The 23,547-nt window shown below is 35.7% G+C and overlaps 1 protein-coding gene across 5 annotated transcripts in view; it reads right to left on the bottom strand.

The window, feature by feature from the left end:
- The window catches only part of galntl6 (polypeptide N-acetylgalactosaminyltransferase like 6), a 708,600-nt gene that overhangs the window by 59,170 nt on the left and 625,883 nt on the right, over positions 1–23,547 (bottom strand). For all 5 annotated transcript variants that reach the window (XM_087236265.1, XM_087236264.1, XM_087236267.1 and 2 more), the window contains 1 exon segment: positions 11,484–11,669. In XM_087236265.1, coding sequence (XP_087092391.1) covers positions 11,484–11,669 — 186 coding nt within the window.

Raw genomic sequence — 23,547 nt, 5'->3', positions numbered from 1 at the left:
TTATAATTTAAGTCTAATAAAAGAATTAAAGCAATGAAAATATATAAAAGGTACTATCTGAAGTACACTCAAAAAATATCTGTTATCTGTTATTTTGTGATTCACAAGTGTTTTCCGTTTATTTACTGTTGTAAATTGCATTATGGGACCCCAATCTTTGCTCTGTTGACTTTTAATGTTGAAAATTCAACTCTACATTTAACAAAGTGACTTTTATTGACATTTTTGTAGTTTGAAATAATCTACAATGTATAAAAAATAACATATAAAAAAAATGTCAGTAAAATAACAGAAAATGTTCTGGCAGTTTATTACAAGGTTTTTGTACCTTTATATACAACAAGAAAGCGGAAAATGCATCACTTTAAACTACTAAAAATGTTAATAAAAGTCACTTTTTTGATCTCTGAAGGTTAAAAGCTGTTGAAAGATTATTAAAGAAAGATCAAGCTCTCATAAAGCAATTCAAATACATAAATAGGAAAAAAAAAGGATCACAAAATATGGAAAACTGTTAATTTATTATATATTTTTACGGTGTAGTAACCCTTTAAATGTGATCGACAAAACCTAAAAAGATTTTGGGAAGACATCTGGGTTTAAAGAAACAACTTCATATTTGTTTTTACTCCCTGAATAGGCTACAACTCCATCAACAACTGTCCAGATGATGTGACGGCACACATGAACCACTTCTCCTCTTTACTGATATCTAAGTGTGGTCAGAGTAATTTAGCCAGGTCTGGCCATGCTCAATCATTTTTAGTTTAAGTGGTCAACAAGTCAAGAGCTGCAGGATTAGATTCCAGTGGTTTTATTCCAATTAGATTTTTTATGGTTGCTTTTTCTTTTGCTGAATAATAAATGAAAGCTATTTTGGTTGTATACCAGTAGCTCAACCACAACTGAGCAAAAATTACAAGAATACAAATGTATTGCAGTGCAATGCGACAAATAGCTGTAGTTACATGCAGAATTTACTGTCAGCTTTGTGTCATTAGTAAGACTAAAAGGACGTCTTCTGTCGAGAGCTGATGGCTTTGCATTTGTTTATGTGTGTGTGTGTCAGTTCAAAAACAGGCTTTCCTAAAAAGCAAGCACGCAAACAACCTGCTTTCTGCTGCCAACACTCACATATCACACCTTTGTTTTCTCTCTGGCATCGAGTATCCATTTCTTACTGCAAGAAGACGCTCTGCTGTAGCATTTACTGGGGCACAATCCTTTGTTTGATTCTTTATCCTGTAGCAAACATATATAAGTAGTCTAAATTTGTAATCCAAATCTGCCAAGTTGAGGAAAACAAATGGAGAGGAATTTTTAGAAAAAAACTTTTTTTTAAGAACAGCGAATCAGCACCAAACTAGAAAGCCAGAGTACATATTTCAAACAGTTTGATGAACAGAAATGATAGAAAAACAAAAATAAATAAATAAATAAAATAATCACAGATGGAAATAATAATACATACAAATGTATATTGGGCTTTTTTTTTTTGTTCTCAGCATGCTGGAAGTGGCCTCAACTTTCAAAATGTTCTACAGAAGATTTAAGGGACTAGTTCACGCAAAATGAACTTTCAAGACTTCACAATTAGCTGCTGATTGATAATAAAGCTTGTTTGGCATGCTGTCCCGGGAGAGAGTTCTGAGCTTATAAGATCCTCGAGCCCTGGGCTCCCTCTTGTTAGCAGGGCGAAAGGGGAGTTTAAGCCCAGGTAGATCTCGATGAGCTCCTCCGATTTATTAATGGCTAATGACAGATTATACTACTTAATAAGAGCTCCTCTATAGTGCCAACTTTGTATGGTCAGAATTATTTATGTTGCGTGTTTTTAGAATGTGAGAGAAAACCGAGGAACCCAGGGGAAACCCACATGGGGAGAACATGCAAACTCCGCACAGTAATGTCATCTCGTCCAGTAAGGACTTTTAACCAGTGACATTCTTGCTGTGAGGCAACAGTGTTAATCACAGGTTCGCCGTATCTTAAAACAATGAAGAATACGGAAGCAGAAGTAGGATTAGGAGTGGGTATTCTTCAAGATGAAGATGCTGAGGTAAGAAATTCTGGATATTCATAGTGAATTAGGAATCGTCTGATTGGTAAATCGTGTTAGCTAATGCGGGACCAGCCGTGGGCAATCATAAGCACTTGCTCCTCTCAAAATTAGTTTACAAATAAACTTCACTTCCCATCATTTGCTCAACTCCATTTGTTCCAAACAAGTTTGAGCTTTTTTCTTCTGCTGAAAGCAAAATAAAACAATAAGGAATGTTGGTAACATCTGTTTTTGGTGTTCATGAATAAAGAAACTCACAACAGTTTTCCAACACATTAGGGTATGGAAATGGTGAATAAAATTGAAAATACTATGCCCATTATTGTTGGAATCATCTTCCAGAAATGATCAGATGTGCTCCAACATTAGGCACATTCCAATCAAGACTTAAAACACATCTGTTTAGCTGTGCCTTAACTGAATGAGCACTGTGGTAAGTCCGACAGATTACACTATTATGACTTTATTTTCTTTTTTATTCCTTAAAACCTGTTTTAAAACATTTTAATCTGTTTTTATCGGTTTTAATAATTCGATTTTTTGTTGTTTTGTCTCTTATACTTATTTCTTTTATTCTTTAAATTACCATTGTGTATGAAATGTGCTATATAAATAAACTTGCCTTGCCTTGCCTTTAAGTCTTATTCATTCTGGGCTGGTTCAGTTTTTCCCCCCCCACAACCTTAGTTATATAATTACATAGCAAATGATTTGTTGTTTAGTGATACTCTGAGAAAATGTTATCCCGTTCAATCACTCATTTTCACATAAACACTTCTCATCTAGTTTGACCCTCAGTTAATACTGTAACTAAAGCTAAAATTTCACATTGTGCTGTCTGGGGCACCTTCATTACAGATTTTTGCCAACTTTCTAGGTAACAGTTGGTGGCACAAATGCTGTTGGCATGCCATCTGACATAAAACAATAATTAAGTTAATAACGAGAACAAGGAAAAAATGCCACTGGAGTGTCAGCTTTAGATTTGAATCTATTGTTTTGATTAGAATATTTTATCAAATGTATAAACTGTATAATATGTTATAAAAAAACAGTTCCTTGACTCTGACTTTTTGAGTTGTATTCAAAGCAATTGCAAATGACTCAATAATTACTCTTTAAACACACCTGTGACCTCATTAAACCACTATTTTGGTGCCACAGTGTTAGCTTGTTGCTAGAGTTCCATATATTATGCATTTCAGCAAAATGAATAGTTTATTATATATGTAAGAATGGGTTTTTAACAAAAGCAGTTTGAACTGTAGTTCTGCCTAATGACTAAAAGTTATCAGTATGATGAAAAACTGTACATTTCTAGTCAAACCATCCTTCTGCAATCTCAAAACAGAAAAAAGGGCAGTTAAAATAGCTAAAAATGTGGAAGAGTGTTGCTATTTTGTGATTTGAATTGTATTGCAATATGTTAAATCAAAAGTAATTCACAGAATACTTGAAAATGAAATGATTTAATGTCAATAGTTCTCTATGGATAAACTAAATGAGTTACAAATAACTATAAAATGATAGAACATGAAATGGATATAATCATATGATTTTAAATGTACCCAGCTTAAATGAATAAATCAATGAATGAATCAGTCAATACATATATATTCAGCTTTAAAGTATGTATTGTGTGGTTACTTTTTCCACATTGTCATCCTATGTTTTGGTCTTTAGCACCACATTATCTATCAGAAATTGTGCTAATTTACTCCTCTAGAAAATATCTTGTTTTCAGGATCCTTTGGTGAATATAAAGTTCAAAATGGCAGCATTTAATTGAAAAATAAATATTTTATACCACTATAAAACACATAACCTTCCGCTACACTCAGAGAACAGCTATTTCAAACCCTATTAAAAATGGCAAAGATCACAACCTCACGATGAAAATTGTAGATATTTTTTTTTAATAGTTAATAACTGTTAAAAGCAAACAAGCCTTTACCAGTCAGTACTTGAAAACCATTTTACCAAGCCACTGTAACAACTAGGATAGTCTGTGTATATACTGTGCCTCAAAATAATCACCATTTTTGACAGCTACAAAGAATAAGTCAAATAAATAACACTTCTTGAGCATTCAAAAAGGTCAAAATACACACCCTGTTCCTATTAAATGTTTTTCAACATTTGCAAAAATATCTAGAGAAAAACAATAGTTGGGAAAATGTAAAATATGTGACAGTGTTCGATCTAAACTTTTTCAATTCAATTCAATTCAGCTTTATTTGTATAGCGCTTTTACAATGTAGATTGTGTCAAAGCAGCTTCACATAAATGGTCATAGTAACTGGAACAGTGTGGTTCAGTAACTGGAACAGTGTGGTTCAGGTTTTAGTGTTTAAGTCAACAATGTTGACAGCAAGGCTGTTTATTAGGTAAATTAGACAAACTGGTGTCAATATAGAGTGCAACAATAAGTGCCATGTACAGTGCTTTTGTATTTGTAAAGTATTTAAAACATGAAAAGCATTTGACTTTTTATTATAATATATAAAATATATATTGTTTGCAGTATTGTCTCTAATTTTATTGATGATTCATATTTTCACTACCATTTTCATTCAAATTACAGCAATTCTGTCATGACAATTCTTGGAGAGTATAGTAATAAATATGTGTATGATAATGTTTATGTGTTTGGTTTTAGTGGCATTGATCTGTGATGCTGCTGTTGCTTTGATTATTGGTGCAGAGCAAGTATCAAGACTTGCTACTGCCAGAGAATTCACAGGCGTGCTGTCTGAGAATATAACACACTGCTGCTGCAACAGAACATGACGACAAAACCAATGAAAACAAGATTCTAAGTTGCATTGGCAAGATGCATTTATCCACATGAGCTGACCAAATGAAATAAACAATCCCAAAACAAGCACATCTATCACCAAGACATGTTTATATTTTTTATTTTTTCATCATGAGCCATGGGACTGCATGTTTACTATCTATATACACCTGAGCAACCTAGGTGAATGGCTTAATACTAAATCTGCATAGTATGTGCAATATGTATTCTTGTTACAAAATATCACGTAGGAGGTGAACAAAAAGTTGAACCCAGCAATCACCTGAGCAAGTATAGATGAAAACTATGATTATATCATTGACATGCTCTTTAGCTAACTTCATTCACAATATGAATGGCTGCTGGTGCCTCAAAAGTGAAAATCCAACATTTAAATAGACTTGAGAGAGAAAATGGAGTGAACAATAAGACGAAGAGCCTAAACATTCACAATGAACTCTTTCAACATTGTTCAAAGGAGTCCTGACTCACTTCCATCATCGTTGCACCATGAAAAAAACACACACACACAAATGCAGCAAACCTCCCACATCCTCAAACATCATCCTGCTCTCACTGTGTGACAGTTAAGAAAGAGTTTTAGTATCCATGATATAAAAGACAAGAACCGAGATCCTGCCTGGCCATTGACATGACACATATAAGCTACAAAATATGCTACAACAGCATGTATGAAGTAGGGTGTGTTATTAGTCACTTATTCAGTATTCAACTGTCTTAGCCAAGGCATTAGCATAGCTAATGGAACATTGCCCTTCCAACAGCTGAATGGGTCAAATGTTCAAGCATCCAAATATGACATTCATCCACATAACCTCAGTGAAACACTTTAATACATTTAATCTGTTGGTTCTTGAGAACTTTTTTAGAAACACTGCTGTTAAAGTTTACATATACAAAAGTTGCATACAAGCAAATTAAATTGAAACATAACACTTTTTAGACATTAAGCGGATCAACAGCTAATGCACGAGTAAAACATTATCATCACATATTTTTTATTTGTTTTGTCATGTTGGAACATTGGAACAGATTAGATATAACCTTTCAGCCTGGATGCCCAATAAAGTTTCTTGACAGGACTTCAAATTTTCTTTAATCCACCATTCTCCTATGCACTGTTCTAATTATCAAAGTAGTTTTAGTTAAACTGTGAGCAGTCAGAGACTGCCGATAAAAACGTTCACTCTATGAACGCAATAATAATTTGCTGAAACTGTAATTTGGTTGACAATATTCTCCTGATTCCTCAACCATTGAAAATCGAACTGGGTGACAATAGTCTCTTGATTCTTGATTTTGGTGTCTTATAATCCCTTCACACTCCGAATTTACTGCAATAATAGACAAAAACCTATTTTAAAATAGTTGTAAATGAAAGAAAGGCTTAAGGAGCTAGTCTGTCATTAATTCCGTCATTCTGTCATTAACTACCCCATGTTGTTCCAAACCACCTTTTCAAAGACTAGCTGTTTAAGTCTGTCTTTCATTTACAACTATTTTAAAACAGGGCTTTGTCCATTATTGCAGTAAATTCAGAGTGTAAAGGGATTAAAACACACCAAAATCAAGAATCAAGAGACTATTGTCACCCAGTTCTGTCATTAATTCCGATAATCTGTCGTTAACTACTCTCATGTTTTCCCAAACCACTAAGACCTTTGTGCAGTTTTGGAACACTAATTGAGATATTGTATATGAGAAATAACAGCTCTCTAAATCTCCATGAATTTTTATGTTCAACTTTAAGAATACAATTACAAAAGTGTGTTACAGGCTACCTTGCAGCACCAACTCCAAACAAAATCTGTGCGGACACAATTGTGCTTGAAATGGAAAAGTGGAAAATTAAACTGTCAGGTGCTTTGAGGAGTCTGTAAGTTTATATATATATATATATATATATATATATATATATATATATATATATATATATATATATATATATATATATATATACGTACATACATACATACATACATATGTGTATATATATATATATATATATATATATATATATATTAGGGATGGGAAGATTAATCGATATGTATCGATACGCGGTCATGCGCGTGCACGATGCGAGTGCATCGGTTGAGCAGCAGAGGATGAATGAAATTTTGGAAGCAAATCGAGATGCATCGGTTTTTGCGAGATGCATCGGTTTTTCCGAGATACAGCTTATTTTTTTAATATAGAATGTATTTTTTATTTATTAACAAGTGTTGTCAACCTGTTTTTGGCGCATAATTTAATCGACCTATATAAAGTAAGCCTTAGCAATGGATTTGCGGATGTGTACACTTACACTACAACTCAGTGTATCAGGTGTGCGGATGAAGCTAGTGGTGCGCCCTCAGAAAGCGCGAGAAGCAAAACAAACATTTTATTCCCCACTGAGTTTTAAATCTAAAGTATGACAACATTATGGATTTAAGGATGGACGACTTGACAGGACAGATGCAATTTGCAAAATGTGCCGCGCATCTATAAAATACGCGGGCAGTACGAGTAATCTGAAATCTCACTTGAAGCGGCGCCACGGTGTTGTTGTGAAAGCATTGTGAGAAAAGCATTGCAAGTTTTTTTTTTCCATGCGCAAAAGTTTTGTGCGCTCTATGCCAATAACGGATGTTTTTGCATTGTTCATCTGCAGGGCCGGAGCAAGCTGAACTGCTGCTCTAGGCAGAGGACGATCACGCCGCCCTCAAACCCAATGTGAAAACGAAAGTGACCGGTTATGAAAATGAAGTGACGTGTCGCGGACCTCTATTCTGCCGCCTTATGCGCGGATATAACTGAGGACGCGCGGGTGTCGCGGACCTCTATTCTGCCGCCCTATGCGCGGATATAACTGAGGACGCGCGGGTGTCGCGGACATCTATTCTTCCACCCTATGCGCGGATATAACTGAGGACGCGCGGGTGTCGTGGACCTCTATTCTTCCGCCCTATGCGCGGATATAACTGAGGACGCGCGGGTGTCGTGGACCTCTATTCTTCCGCCCTATGCGCGGATATAACTGAGGACGCGCGGGTGTCGCGGACATCTATTCTTCCACCCTATGCGCGGATATAACTGAGGACGCGCGGGTGTCGTGGACCTCTATTCTTCCGCCCTATGCGCGGATATAACTGAGGACGCGCGGGTGTCGTGGACCTCTATTCTTCCGCCCTATGCGCGGATATAACTGAGGACGCGCGGGTGTCGCGGACCTCTATTCTGCCGCCCTATGCGCGGATATAACTGAGGACGCGCGGGTGTCGTGGACCTCTATTCTTCCGCCCTATGCGCGGATATAACTGAGGACGCGTGGGTGTCGTGGACCTCTATTCTTCCGCCCTATGCGTGGATATAACTAAGGACGCGCGGGTGTCGCGGACCTCTATTCTGCCACCCTATGCGCGGATATAACTGGGTGTTGCGGACGCCGCCCTCTCTATACTGCCGCACTAGGCGGTTTTAAACACCTCCTCCTGTTAATTTTTATTTAATTATAATGATAATAATATTAATAATAATAATGATAAAAATAATGGGTTTCACGGTGGCACAGTAGGTAGTTTGACCACCTCACAGCAAGAAGATTGCTGGTTTTTTATATTTTTATTAGCCTGTTGTTTACAGTGACAGTGATGTTTCAACGCAGCATAACACTGCTAGTTCACCACCTTAAGTTTTGAATAATCAGTGGCAAAATATAGCTTTGTAAAACTTTTCATAGTTAAAGTTAAATCACAATTCTTTTTGTGCAATGCTCAACCTTTATGTTGAAAGAGTGCAAATATATATATTTTAATATATATTGCACTTATCCATTCTGTTTATCTTGAAAATACTTAAATAATATGTGCTATAGGTTCTAAAATGGCCCTCTACTGTAAACTGACACTCTGGCTCTGAGAGAAAAGCCAGTTTGTAAAAAAAGTCTTGGTTTTGCTTGGTTAATAAATAATCAAACTCATTCAATGGCACAGCATCCTCTTTCACATCATCTCATAAACTTGATTTAATTAGTTAGTGCTGAATTATCGCATCGTATCGTGATATGGGTGTGAATCGTATCGTGTCGCATCGCAATATGTCATAAATGTATCGCTAATATATCGGATCGTATTCTTTGTATCGAGATGCGTATCGGATCGGCATTATAGCTTAGATGCCCAACCCTAATATATATATATATATATATATATATATATATATATATATATATATATATACATATATATACATACATACATACATACATACATACATACATATATATATATATATATATATATATATATATATATATATATATATATATATATATATATATATATATATATATATATATATATATATATATATATATACGAGACGAGACATGAGATTGGGGTCACGAGAATGAAACGGGGTTTTTAAGAAATCTTTAATGAAGAAATTTATGAATGGAAAATAGTCCTTTAATATATCAATTTAAATATTAGCAAAATATTTGATGATGTAATAATGGAAATAGAAAAAAATCACCAACTACAAAACAATGTAGGTGCTTTTTTTAAATGTAATGAATAGTCCTTTATTTATCTCTATTTTATTTTATTTCAATTATTTCAATTTTTTTTTGTTTTAATGAATTCTATGCAGTAAAGAACATCCCCTGTACAGTTTCAAATGAGAAATCAAAATCTTTCTACAAATTGAACTTAAATCCCAAGTAATTTTTTGTAGTTTATTTTTACTTTTTTTTTAATGACTTACTTTAATGTTTTACTTTCATTAAGCAAGAATTCATTCGTGCCCCCGTCACAAACTACTAAAGCTACTGAGTTACTGAATGCAAGTATGAAGTAAGAACTGATAGGAGAGTTGTTTTAATGTCATTTGATACCACACACCAAGAGCATAAACATGTGTTTGGTAATGATGAAGGAGTGTGTCTCATGTCTCCAAAAGTTCACTGTATGTGTGTGTGTGTGTGTGTGTGTGTGTGTGTGTGTGTGTGTGTGTGTGTGTGTGTGTGTGTGTGTGTGTGTGTGTTTGTGTAAGAGCAAGCGCTTAGAAATGGGTCTGTGGTCTTTTACTAACTCGGTAGAGAAAAGTGTCAAACAGCTGTGTGTGTATGTCTTATCCTGTCGCAAAATGCATTTGTTCAAGAGGATTATGCCTTTATGCATATTTAAAGTGCTATTCCATTGCATGAACAAGAAGCATGGTTAATGTGTGTGGCTGCAGTTGTAGCTTCTGTTGGACGTGTTAGCCACTGAACTCCCGTAAAAAAAAATAAAAAATCTTCAGTGCTAAATTCACCATCATGCTCCATCATAACATCACTAATCATGAGACAACTTTTTACCTTGACGAGAAATCTTGTCACATTTTAATCTCGCGATTATATATATATTATCTTGAAGTCAATGTAATCATGATAAATGCATTGGACTATGCACATGCACATTTTTCCACTAAAAATCGTATTTAATGATATTCAAAAAATAAATAACTTAATAAAAAATTACCCAATACGTAGTTCTCAATGTATTGTTAGTATTATTTTCTTTCTTTCTTTATTTATTTAATTGATTGATTGATTGATTGATTGATTGATTGATTGATTGATTGACACACAAAGTGCTAGTAGCTGTTGACATCATGGTTTTAATAAAAATTTTTAAAAAATCGACATTAATGTGTAAGTAAAGAGAAAAAAACCCTGCACATATCTTAGAGTGCCTGAGAATGATTAAACTATTAGCAAACTTCCATTTATTTGTGTTAACTACCCCTTTAAAAGTTGGTATCTCTGGCCAGCCATCATTTATAAATAGCCTGGCTGCATCCTCCATAATGAGCAATGGTCTGATGAGAAAACTGGCAGAGGGGAAACAGAAAGCCAAGCCAGTCCTTCACATTACTGATCAGAGCTCTGTTTTAAACAGCCTGCGACGCAATACCTGCCAAGCGCCTGTGCGGCAGCTCCGCTCTAATCATACATGCCAGGCCGCATCCCAGCGTGCCTCTCAAAGGCCATACACAGCGCACTGTAACCAATTAGAGCTCGCCGTGCTGTGCCCACGTCTCTGGGACGGCCGCCTGATGCTCTGCCCGGCGAAGAAACAGACAGATCAAGCCTATGAGCTGGTATCAGATCAATGAGCGTCAATATGTGCGCAACATTTGCTGAAGTAGACATTTTAAAAGATCTTATAACAGGACCACGCACATCAAAAGCTGTCTGGATTTGCAATGCTTATGCGGCGCAGTGGGGAACACTATAGATTCTATCCTCAATGAGTCTGAAAATAAAAAAAGCCTTTTTTTTCCAGTGATAAAAGGAACAAGCCACGGACAAGAAACAAGGAGATGGAGGATTCGTTTTGTTTTTTTAATCAACCAACTGCAGGGGCAAAGACTTTGGATGCGAAAAAGCAATTGAATTTTGAAATTGCTAGATTCAAAAGAGAAAGATAAGCACAACGAACATTCCATGGGATTTTCAGCGGCCTGTGTTTTCTCACAGTGATAGGCATGAAAAATAGAGAAATCTGTGGGTACGTGTAGCTGCCAGGGTTGGTATTTTTCTTTCTTTTTTTATATATACTGTATATCTGGACTCACCAAGCAAGGGTGGCAGCCAGTTGATGTTGGCTTCACAATGAGAATCCAGAAAAGTCAGGACCTCTCCTCTGGCCACAGATGCTCCCAGAAGTCGAGTGCGGATTAGACCCTCTCGCTTCTTAGTGCGCACAATACGGACTTTAGGAAATCTGGACATGTACTCCGCCAGATGTGCCTTCAGGTGCTCTGAAAAAAAAAAACAGAGTAAAAATTACTAGAAAGCACACACTTGATACAAAAAGGAAATGGCATAAGTCTTGGTTTGTGTTCAGTTAAAGGGAAGGGAGATTGATCGCGGTGCAGTGGTGCGGTAATTTAATCTCCGAATTGTTGCTCCATTCTGCCGGCCCAATTCAAGGGCATTAATGTTTAACACCCCGTAAGATTCCACCGCTGTTAACACTTAAATGAATCGGTGAATGTCCTCTGTTTCTAGAATATTAATCAGGACAAACAGACCCAGCGTTAATATATTATCTTAAGTTGCATTCAGTTGCACTGCTTCCAGTGCTGCAAATTAGTTTTCTTTGCAAGTGTATTATTAGGTTTTATTATTAGGTTTGACTGTCTCTGTACATACAAAACATAATTAGACACTTTGAACTGAGTAAATACCAATAAAAGATGTAGGAGAAACTAGGAATATTAGCATGCTAAGTATAGTTTGTTAATACTTGCTCAATAAATATGACTGAAGATCAAATACTTGAAGAAAAACATCTTACTTTACTTTTTCATAATACCATAATATGAAATATAACATGATATAAAATTTACTTGATATTTTTGATCACGTTACACATGTATAAAAAGCATAACAAACACTATAAACAACTCAGAATAAGGACTATAATAGGCTAAATACAGCTTGTTTGATACGTAATGGATGTGCAGCAATTGCGCAATAAAAAGTGAAGAGATGATGCTGACCCTACAAAGACTTAAAGAAATGTTGTAAACTATGCAAGATTTTTGAAGCCAAGACTTAATCCACAAATGCAATTCACTGAACATGAAGTATTATTCATTTAGTCCCTTATTTATCAGGGGCTGCGACTGGAATGAACCGCCAACTATTTCAGCATATGTTTTACACAGCGAATGCCCTTCCAGCTACCATTACATTCACACGCATTCACACACTCATACACTATGGCCAAACTCGATAATCCAATTGACTGACAGGACATGTTTTTGGACTGTGGGGGAAACCTGAGAACCCACGCGAACACGGGGAGAACATGCAAACTCCTCACAGAACTCAAACCAGCAATCTTCTTGCTGTGTGGTGACCATACAAACCTCTGAGCCACCGTGCTGCTTGTACATGTCTATTATTTTATGCTAACAAAATTTATTTTGGAAGGACACTACATACTGTGTAACTGCAGGTTAACTACATTTATTTACTGATAACCCTGTTTAAACTCCTTAACTGTTCTGTTTTTGACTGTAATATAATGTTTTGCACCTTTTTTGAAGCTGTTTTGGAATAATTATTGTGAAAAGTGCTATACATGTAAACTTGAATTGAATTAAATAAAATGACATGCACCATATATCAAAAGGTATATATCTAAAAAAAATATAAAACAATTCTGGAACTACAAATTAACTTTTAAAGATATAATAAAAGAAAATAAAAAAGAAAACTTACAAACTGAAACTTTAACATTGGGCTCTATCATACACCCAACGCAATAAGGCGCAAGACATGTATGCTGTGATTTGTTGCTATTTTCAGAGCAGCACAACTGTAATTTTCACGTTTTGCACCACATTGTTTAAATAACAAATCCATTTGCACCACTTTGTGGACTCATGTATGCGCTGGTCTAAAAAGGAGGTCTGTTATGGTGCACTGTTGGCACGTTGCTATTTTGAGGAGCTTAAATAGACTGCATCATTGAACTAAAAACTAGTTATGCACCTATACAAAATGCTTACATTGCTTAATACATACAGGAAGTATAACAATATACAAACATCTTAACATATGAAAAAAATAAATAAAAGAATTTAAATGTTACCAAACTAATATTTTCTACATGAATATAAAAACCACTACCTCTATGGCTTAATCATGTCAGGGGGCTTATTTCAGTTTCTTTATTACAATGTGCATTTCTATGATATTATTATTATCAGTATTAATTATTATATGCATATTTATATTTGTTTTAATAAAAACAAGTTTAGATTTGTCTACCTGTCGGGTTTTGGAGACGTTTGCATCACCATATGGGGCATAAGAATAGGACGTGTGTTTGGTTATAACTCCACACTTCGTGACCACACTTTGTTATTGCTGTTCATTAATTTATTTGCTGGAGTCTAGAACTGAATTTAGAAATAGTTTTGAAACAAATTTTTGTGCTTACAATATGTATAGGCTAAATCTTCAGTGGAGTGCGTATAACAACATTTCCATACCCCATGAAAGTAAAGAAGTGAAGTAAAGAGTAAGAGTAAGAAGAAAGTAAAGAGGTTGAATGGAGGAGTATCATTCTTTATTCTCGTGCAGCAGATGGTTTGTTTAACTCGCTATTGAAGCTTTCAGTTTTTCCACTTACAAAGTTTGCCAAGTAAATAGCAAATGCGCCATGGCATGACACAATTGACTCTTAAAGGGAATAGGAGATGATACTCTGATTTATTTAATGCATGTTGTGCTCAAAACACACCCATAACTCATTAATAGAATAAGCACAACACTGTTTGACCATGCGCCGGGGCGCAAACTGTATTTTTCTGTCCTTCAAATATCAAAATGGATTCTGACATGCCCTTAATGCTTTTGCGCCATGTGCTTTAGACTTTCCACCTAGATTGGTAAAATAGAGCCCTTAGTATTACACCTACAATTTTGAAGTATAAATTCTAAAATCTAATTTTCTTGGAAAACAGATGGTTATTTGATTTATTTGCAACTCATAGTTTTTACAGTGGGCTCTTATTCAGAAATGCAATTAATGATTCATGTACATCCTCAACATAAAACAAGACAAAATGTGTAAGGATTGTTTGCAATTAGGTACTAGATTAGGTGCGATACTTTTTTTTAAGCTAACACTTCACTGGCATCTTTAACTATGCCAAGTAAACAAAACAAAAAGCAAAACAGATGGGAAAAGCAAATTTTCTCAATGTTAGTTGGGTAGTGGGTAATGCAGTTGACCCTTTTCAGTGACGACACAAAGAAACAGCAAAGGCAGTCATTTCAAAAGCCAAAAAATGGAGAGAGAGAAGTCTTATCTTTCCACACATTACTGTTTGTTCATTTTCAGAAGCAGCAGGAGTTTGCTGCAGCTTGTCGACCATTTGCACATTATTCAAATACAAAGCATTAATACCTACACAAACTCAATCGCCGCTTCCCAGCTGCTGCGTATGTGTGTGTGTGTGATTAAATGCTTTGGAGGTACCAAATGCATGGGTTTTGGATTACCACCAATAACATAAACCCATTAGATGCAGCAACCGTGTTTTGAGGTAGGGTTTAAACTGGAGGGACTAGCGAATTTCTTCATTACCTCTGAAAGCTGTGATGCAGGCAACATTAAAGATATGCACATGAAAAGTGTCACGCTTTGACTGTAAGACTTGTGTGCCGAATTCGACTTCAAGAAGGAATCATTTATACCTTTTAAAAAAAGTTTTCACTTTAAATGTTGTAATGGTTCTTCCTGCTTCACAAATTATTAAGGAGATGTCTTCAAATCAGAATGCAATTTTATTTTCAAAGCACGGAAATTATGTTGGACAGAAAGCATCTGCATGGGTGACAAACATTCATATTAGCTGCCGTGTCCTTAACATGGATGAGCTTAACAACTGGGGATATACAGAACTTGTAACTGACAGCAATGATCGGTGTTTACTTTTTTAAATGTATTTTAACCAGTCATACAGACTAAAAACCTGTAAATGCTACATTAAAAATCCAATTCTACCCATAAAAAGTTTTATTGCAATAAATGGATGTACTTAGATTCATTTAAATAATTTTAAAATGATTCTTCTGTATTTCCTGTAGCAAGTGGCAAACACAGACATTGTTAACGTGCTGCTTAAAGCTTTTCATAGTCAGAAAAAGGACTTTTCAAAGGAAAATTAGCAGATTGTTTACTTTTAATGCAGCACGAAGTCAACAAGGTTTTTAGTTTCACTTGTTTATCATTGTAGTACCTGCTATTGTTTTATGCCAAGCAAATCTAGTGTCGTTAAACAGTGTTCAATTCTCAGATTTGGAGAGAAGCTTTCAAATAATGCAGTAGCAAGAAAGCCACTTGTGTCTGCTTTGCTAAAAAGGAATAAGCTTATCTAAAAAAATCCTGTCAATAAACATTTATTAACTTCACCATAACTCTTTCACACATCAATTTTAAATTGTCTCGCTGTCTCGTTTTTGCTAATTTAAGTGGACTGAACATAATACAATTAAGTTACTCAAAAACTCAAGATTTAGGTTGTTTCAGAAAATTTTTAATAAGCTATTTAAATAAACAGCAAGCATAATTTTTGAGTGTAGAAACTTGTAAAATTGATGTTGACTATCACGTAACCCAATGATTTATGTACATATTGTTTGTTTGTGTTGTTTTTTTCCTATTTCTGCAAATATATACAAACGGCCTAATTATATTGATATTCCGATTCTTAAATATGTGTAAGAACATGTATTTTAATGTTTAAACAGTTTAATCTGTTAGCCAGCACTCACTTATGGGGATTTACACCTATTTAACTTTAAATAGTAACAGGGAATCATATTATTTATTCTAGCGTCATAGAAATAGCAAACAAGTTCATCATGTGATCCGATGATGTACATATTGTATATTGATTTTTTTCCTTTTCCTGCAAATATTGTCAAACGCCATAATTATAGTGATAGTCACATTCTGAAATATGTGTAAGACATGTATTTTAATGTTTAAACAGCTTAATAGTGATCATTTTATTTGATCTATTATGGTTTAAAGCATTGCTATGTTAGCCTGCGCTACAGTAGATTGATTAGAGCTGTTGTACTTACAACATGTTAATTTATCAACTTCTCCCAAAACACATGAATGTAAGTGGCTGTTTAACATAGAGCAGCATTGAGTGATTCTAGTTACCTGCTACCTAAACAGTGTGTATATTTTGTGAATAAAGCATATCATCTGATGATGTTTAAAAATTATTGTTATTGCATCTTCATAGACATCATTCATACCATAAATGCTATGTTTTTCTAGTATTGTGTGTATTAATTATCTGAAACCTACAATGAACATTATTTGTTTGAAAAAACTAGCGACAAGCCATCACAGGAAAGCAGATTTTGGTTTAGCTGATCACATGATGCACTGAACATTGCAATCACACCAGTGTGATCATACAAGTCAAAATTGATAACACTGGAGTAGGGGCAAATTTTTACTCATAATAAATATCAAACCATTTCCATTTGAAAATATTCAGCACAGCAATAATTAACTTTTACTTTTACATTGAGTATTAATTTAAGGCTAGCGCTACACCATATGTACAGGCATGATCTTTAGAGACCTCCTGCAAACCCCACAGAAGGCCCATTGTGTCAGAAATGCAGCACTGACATATTTATTTTTAATATGGCACCAAAAAAGATTGGCAACTTAATGATAGTAGCACTTCAGACCCTCTGAGAGTTTCTGGTTTGTGTACTGAGAGCTCACTGCAGGCCCCCAATGCAATTATAAACAACCCAAACAGAGCAGGACATCTGTGATGAAAAATAAAAGAGTATATTAGCCGATGGGGAGACAGTATGTGGGCCGTTCATCTGGTGGACGACAAACAGCAACGGATGAGTGTGTGTGTGAGTGTGCGTTTGTTTCTCTCATTTGGTTCTTTCAGGCCAGAGGCCAAACTCACTTCAGGGAACCCGCAGCCACATCCTCACTGTCTACTAAACTCCGGCAAAGTCACCTGACAGCGGAAAAGTCGCATTCAGCCATTCTTTCAGTTTCGCTCGCTCTCCCTCGCTCTGTTCTTCTCAACTCCCAGGGTGTCTGGCCTTCAAACAAATGGCCCCAATAAAAGTGACAGTCTCAATATGAGTTGCCACTGCACTCTGATCCCACTGAGCTGAGGTGGGGAGGAGGAGACTGGTAAAACTTTTCTGTTGTTAGTATAAGTGGCTCACAGAAGCAAAAGTGTTGGTGGCTTTCCCCCCTCTCTCTCTTTTTCCATGTCCTACGAGCGCTTGATTAAACGAGGTCATAAATCATTGGTGCTGATGCGTGGCAGGCCGAGCGGTGGGGAAGGAAGTGACAAATAAACAGTTATGAGGAAAAGGCAAAGTTTCGTATCCCGCTGGCATATGGCTGACAAGCCATGATGAAGGGCAGGCACATTCTCTGCTTTGATGGTTTGCAGACAGACCTCTCTGGGCCAATACCTTCCCAACCTGGGTGGAAAATTTCATTTTTCTCTTTCCCTGGTGGTCTGTCATTAAGACAGATGGCCGAGAACCATTTGCCCCGTTCAAGGTTTTGATGGTTTTTCAGACAGATCCACGTCTGCCTGCACTGTACCCTTCATATCACTTTCAAATCAACATCGGTGAAATGTGACGCCTTCTTAACAGTAGGGTTGGTACCAAAACATATGAAACCTGAATGCGGATTTCTGTGCCATTTAAATTTCTAGACTGTCAACTGAAATCAGTGGTGCAGGAAGTAGAGGATTGGAAACATTTGTCTATATACGATGAGTTCACTAGGATTTAAATATATCATCCATGAGTAATCTATGTACACAACAACTATTTTTTAATTGTGCATATGATGTAGAAGTAGCTCTTGTGCATTGAATCGTTTCTGTACAGGATCTCAGCTCTGAAACATAATGTTTTTGGCTTCACAGTCAGAAAACTGATGATTAGATGGATCAACTACAGCACTACTGAAGATAGGAAAGACATACAAGATAAGTTGGTAAAATATATCATCTACAGTTCTGAGACATATTTGATCAATCTTAACTCTAATGCTGTGTTCACTCCAGACATGGTATGCACGAATAAATTGTGCTATTTGCTTGAAAACAGACATGTAAACATTTTGAGTTTACTTGCTTCATTCGCACATTAAATTCGCTTCATTTGCACGTGCAATTCACATCATAAAAGTAGTGTATTTATGTCATGGAATCTTTTGTCTGCTAGAGTCACTGGGCTGCTGTCTGCTAAATGGTTAACATGGATTTTACTGAGAGTGTAGCTGTTCTTTATGTGTTTTAGGAAGGCTGAAAAACAACGTAGATTCATTCGGTGCTGTGTCTGAGAGCACAAGATCTTTTCAGAGGTGAACCAGCTCTGTGAGTTCATTAACTCCTCCAGAAACTGTACCTGGATGATGGAGGCTTTCAGTTGTGCTTCAGACTAAGCTGAGCCCAATTTGATGAGCTGTTATCCGGTGTTGGCGAGAAGACTTCCCCTTGATACACCAAGAACAGGCATTACGTCATAATCACGCCCCTACAAGGGCAAGCTCCTGACAGCATGCAACGCAAATTTCCGCTTAAGTTAAGATTTTCCAACTTGAGTGCTTTGCGTGTCAAATGTGCAAAACGCTCAATTCATGCTGCTTCATTCATGCCACCTCTTTCGCCTTAATAGCACTGCAGGATGTCTATTTGGGTCTTTGCATTGACTTAACATGTAAATCACTCATATGCACACACAATAAGTTACTGAATGATAGATTTTTACTTAGGTGTGTAACTATTCTGTCAAAATGTATGTAATATTTATCATGTACAAGGTGCTCCATTTCAGTGAAGGCAAATATGATCATTCATTTTCTTTTCTTTACAGCTTAGTCCTTTTATTTATCAGGGGTAGTCACAATGGAATGAACCACCAAATTATCCAGCATACGTTTTACACAGCGGATGCCCTTCCAGCTGCAACCCAACACTGGGAAACATCCATACATCCTTGCATTCACACACATACATGTACACTACGGCCAATTTAGCTTATTCAACTCACCTATAACGCATGTCTTTAGACTAAGGGGGTAACCGGAGCACCCGGAGGAAACCCACACGAACATAGGGAGAACATGCAAACTCCACACAGAAATGCCAACTGACCCAGCCGGGGCTCGAACCAGCAACCTTCTTGCTTTGAGGTGATCGTGCTACCCATTGCGCCACTGTGATGGCCAAATATGATCATATATTTGTAAAACAATCGTTGAAATTTTAAGCTGGCTTGTAACAAATAGAGTACCAAAAAAAAAAAAAAAACATTCGCTCTTTGCCTAAATGTTTGCTGACTTCAAATGATAATATCAGCATTAGATTATTGTAGTAAAGAGATATTGTAGTTAGGCTTAAAATTTATAGAGAACCTTTCATGTAAAATTGTGTTCTACTGTATATGTTTATTTATTTTTATTTCACACTTATATATAGTGTATACTTTACATACTATACAAAATACTTTACACTTTTATTATTCAATGTAAAGATCTTTTTAAGTAAAAGCCATTGCTGTTTTATGCCATCATTTATTATTATTATTATTATTATTATTATTTTTATTATTACTATTATTATTATTATTATTATTATTATTATTATTATTATTATTATTATTATTATTATTATTATTATTATCATCATCAGTTTTTATTATTCACACTTTATTTTGAGGTACAATTCTTACTATATAAGTCCCATCCAGTTCCCTGAGGGCCGTAGATCTGCACAGTTTAGTACCAACCCTGTTTTAACACCCTTACCTGTGTGATCGTTTGATCAGGTGTATTTAATTAGGGTTAAAGCAAAATTGTGCAGAGCTGTGGCCCTCCAGGACCTGTATTTGACACATGTGCAATAAATAAATCCAATTTGATACTTATTAATAGTCATTAAGGTATTAGTTGAGTAGGAATATAGACTAAGATTATGCAGAATATGTACATTATAAGTACAAATAAACAGTCAATATCCTAAAAATATGCTGGTAATAAATTAAAGAATTGGTACTTAAACTAAAGTCTACCTGTTTTATTTAGTTTAAATATGAGCTCAGCCTCCAATTAGGCACCGGTACCAATTTTAAATCATGACTTGGCCCCAGTATTGTAAAAACCTCAAAGAATACGAACAATACTTCATTAAAGCTTGTTTTTCTGATACAAGAGCAACAGGCGGGCTAAAATTACCAATGTCTCTGCGATTCAAGCTTAACGAGCGAGATATTCACACCAATGAGTCACTTGCTTTAATTGTTGCTGTGCAGCAGAACGAACTCATTTAGACCGATGGTATTGTTTTAGTTCCACGATTAGTATTAGAGAGGATAGAAAAGTCCTCCTGTTATTAGATGAGAGGCATAAAAGATAATAATTGCTGTTCTGACCATATGGCGTCCCTTGGTTTTTGCAAACTGTCAAAGGACTTGGAGCTTTATAGTGAGTTTCTGAGGTTATTTGGTAGTGGGAACATAATATATGAGCTTGTGTATACACAGAAGAGATCTAATAGGGTCAGTACACACAATTGGCACGCCAAGTGCACAAACAAAGAAAATGCGCTTTTTAAAGATGCCACAAAAGTTCAGGCAACCTAAGTTAATTAGGAACATGAATATGCAAGCCTGCAAGACGAAAAACAGCAGGATGCAAAACATATTACGCGTGTGTCTGTGGATGTTTGTGTGTTATGTGCAATAAAGACAATGTAGAAATGCTGCTGGGAAACTAATATCAGATTTAATGGAATTAACCACATGCCTTCTCTCCACTAAAAGAAGGTTTCTGTTTATTCAGAATGCAGTGGGTTATGATTGCTATGTTATTTTTTTGGCATTTGAGATGACCGGCTATTGATAAGGATTTTTTGAAAATCATTCTGTTTGAAAACGATCAGTTGGAGTCAAATCAGTTAATTAAAGGTACTTATTTACTAACTTTTAAAAAGACTTGAATGCAACCAAATCAGGAGATGAATACATAAATATAACTACAAAGGATGCAATAATCTTTTATAACATCACAAATATATTCTACTTCAGGATTATATGCATCCTGTTACTTTCATTTTACTTATTTACTTACTTCCAGGGTCGTTTATATCAAAGTTGACATTTAGCCGCACCGTGTTGGTGTTTTGTAAGATCTCATTTTTATCTCATTTAGCCAAATGCTCAACTCCCAACATCGAGGACCACTACGGACAATTAAGCTCACCTATACCACATGTCTCTGGACTTGTGGTGGAAACCGGAGCACCTGGAGGAAACCCATGCGAACACGGTTCTTTTAAACTTATAATCATTAAATAAGTTCATAATATCATAGTCAAAACAAATTAAACATTACATACAATGCTCAACATATATAAGTACACCCCTCACAAATCTCTGATTTAAATTAATGTTTTCTATTTGATGTATTTCTATTTCTATTTGCATTATTAGAAATAAATATTTTATATATAAATATATATAATTATATATTTTTTTTCTATTAAAACATATTTTCTGTTAAAAACATTTTTTTATATAAAAAGTTTTCAACATTAAGCTCAAATTTCAACAATTACTTTGTTAGTTTAATATGTGTCCAACAATGAGTAGCTAATTTGTAACACCCTGTTACAACTAATCCAGCTGTGTCGTGTTTTCCTCAGAACTGGCTAGCAGTCACTGTGTGTTTTTTTTACATCTTTCAAAATGCTTCCATCTTTTAGCCTAGAAGTCGGTAATCACAACAATATAAGATTTCAGTCACATACTTACAGATTTTTTTTTTTTATAATATATATATATATATATATATATATATATATATATATATATATATATATATATATATATAAAGTATAATAAAAAATACTTTTATGCTGCAAAAATGGTTTCTCCTGTGTTTTTCATCCATATTTTGTCTGACTTTTTCAATAACTAGCAGAAAGACGTCTCCCGACACTGTGATAAAAACCTCGGAAGAATCCCATGCTTAACCCTGAGCAAATTCCTTAAAACTCGGTGTTACATTTTACCCCCCGGTACTTTGTGCCCCGTGCTCGTACTCATTTACTGTATATGAGCACTGTAATTTCTAACTTTGAACGTTGGGTCATGCTTTATTTTAAGGTGCAATTCTTGCTATTGACTTTTTGCCTTGATAAAACTCCCAATTAGCTTCTTAATAATAGCTATTAAGTGACAGTTTCGGTTTAGGTATTAAGGCTAGTTTATACTTGTGCGTCGAGTGATTGCCGTGACCCATGGCGCCTGCCTAGCGTATAGTCGTGCATTTATACTTCTGCGTGCTGTTTGTGTTGCTCTGCAATAACAATTAGGAAATGCTAGCCGGCAGTGGGTTTTATGTTTCTCTGCGTCGAGTTTCTTCATGGGTGTTTGTTTTTTTCTGAACGCTACCTTAATGTACAAGTAGCTAAAACTCACTCATTCATAGGCGGGAACCGGTGGACGTGCAACAATTACAATCATGAGGTAAACACAAAACAAAAGTTTCCATCTTTAGCTCCTTCGTAGGACTCGACACTTGTAAACACTCGCTTCAGCGGGTTCGCATGGCTCTCAGTCCCGCCCACAGCTACCAAGCTGACCAGTCACAGAGCTTGTGCTACGCGTCGTTACAACATGTAGTTAAATTCCAGAGTCAGCCACGGTGAGGGCTATGCGACTGCGCGAAGGCTTTGCCGGAGCATACGCATGCACTTGACGCAGAAGTATAAATCAGCCTTTAGGTTAGCAGTTTAGAAAAAAAGATTATGCGGAATATACATTCTAAGTACAAATCAACAGCCAATATATTAATAACAGACAAGTAATAAGCCAGTAGTTAATAGTGAAAGTGATACTAAACCTTTTTTCTTAAGCATGGATCGATACAAACTAGAACAATTTCTAAAAGATCATCACATTTATTTAAACTGTAGGGAAACATTCATCAAACATGTAATGTAAACAAGACAGCTGCTGGTTCGAGTCTTGGCATTTCTGTGTGGAATTTGCATGTTCTCACCTTGTTCGCGTGAGTTTTGGGTTTAA

Source organism: Danio rerio, chromosome 1 (genome assembly GCF_052040795.2).
Source record: "Danio rerio strain M-AB ecotype USA chromosome 1, GRCz13ab, whole genome shotgun sequence".
In the NCBI taxonomy this organism is placed as follows: Eukaryota; Metazoa; Chordata; class Actinopteri; order Cypriniformes; family Danionidae; genus Danio; species Danio rerio.
The sequence above is the reverse complement of the archived record's forward strand: the minus strand, read 5'-3'. Positions and strand labels throughout refer to the sequence as shown.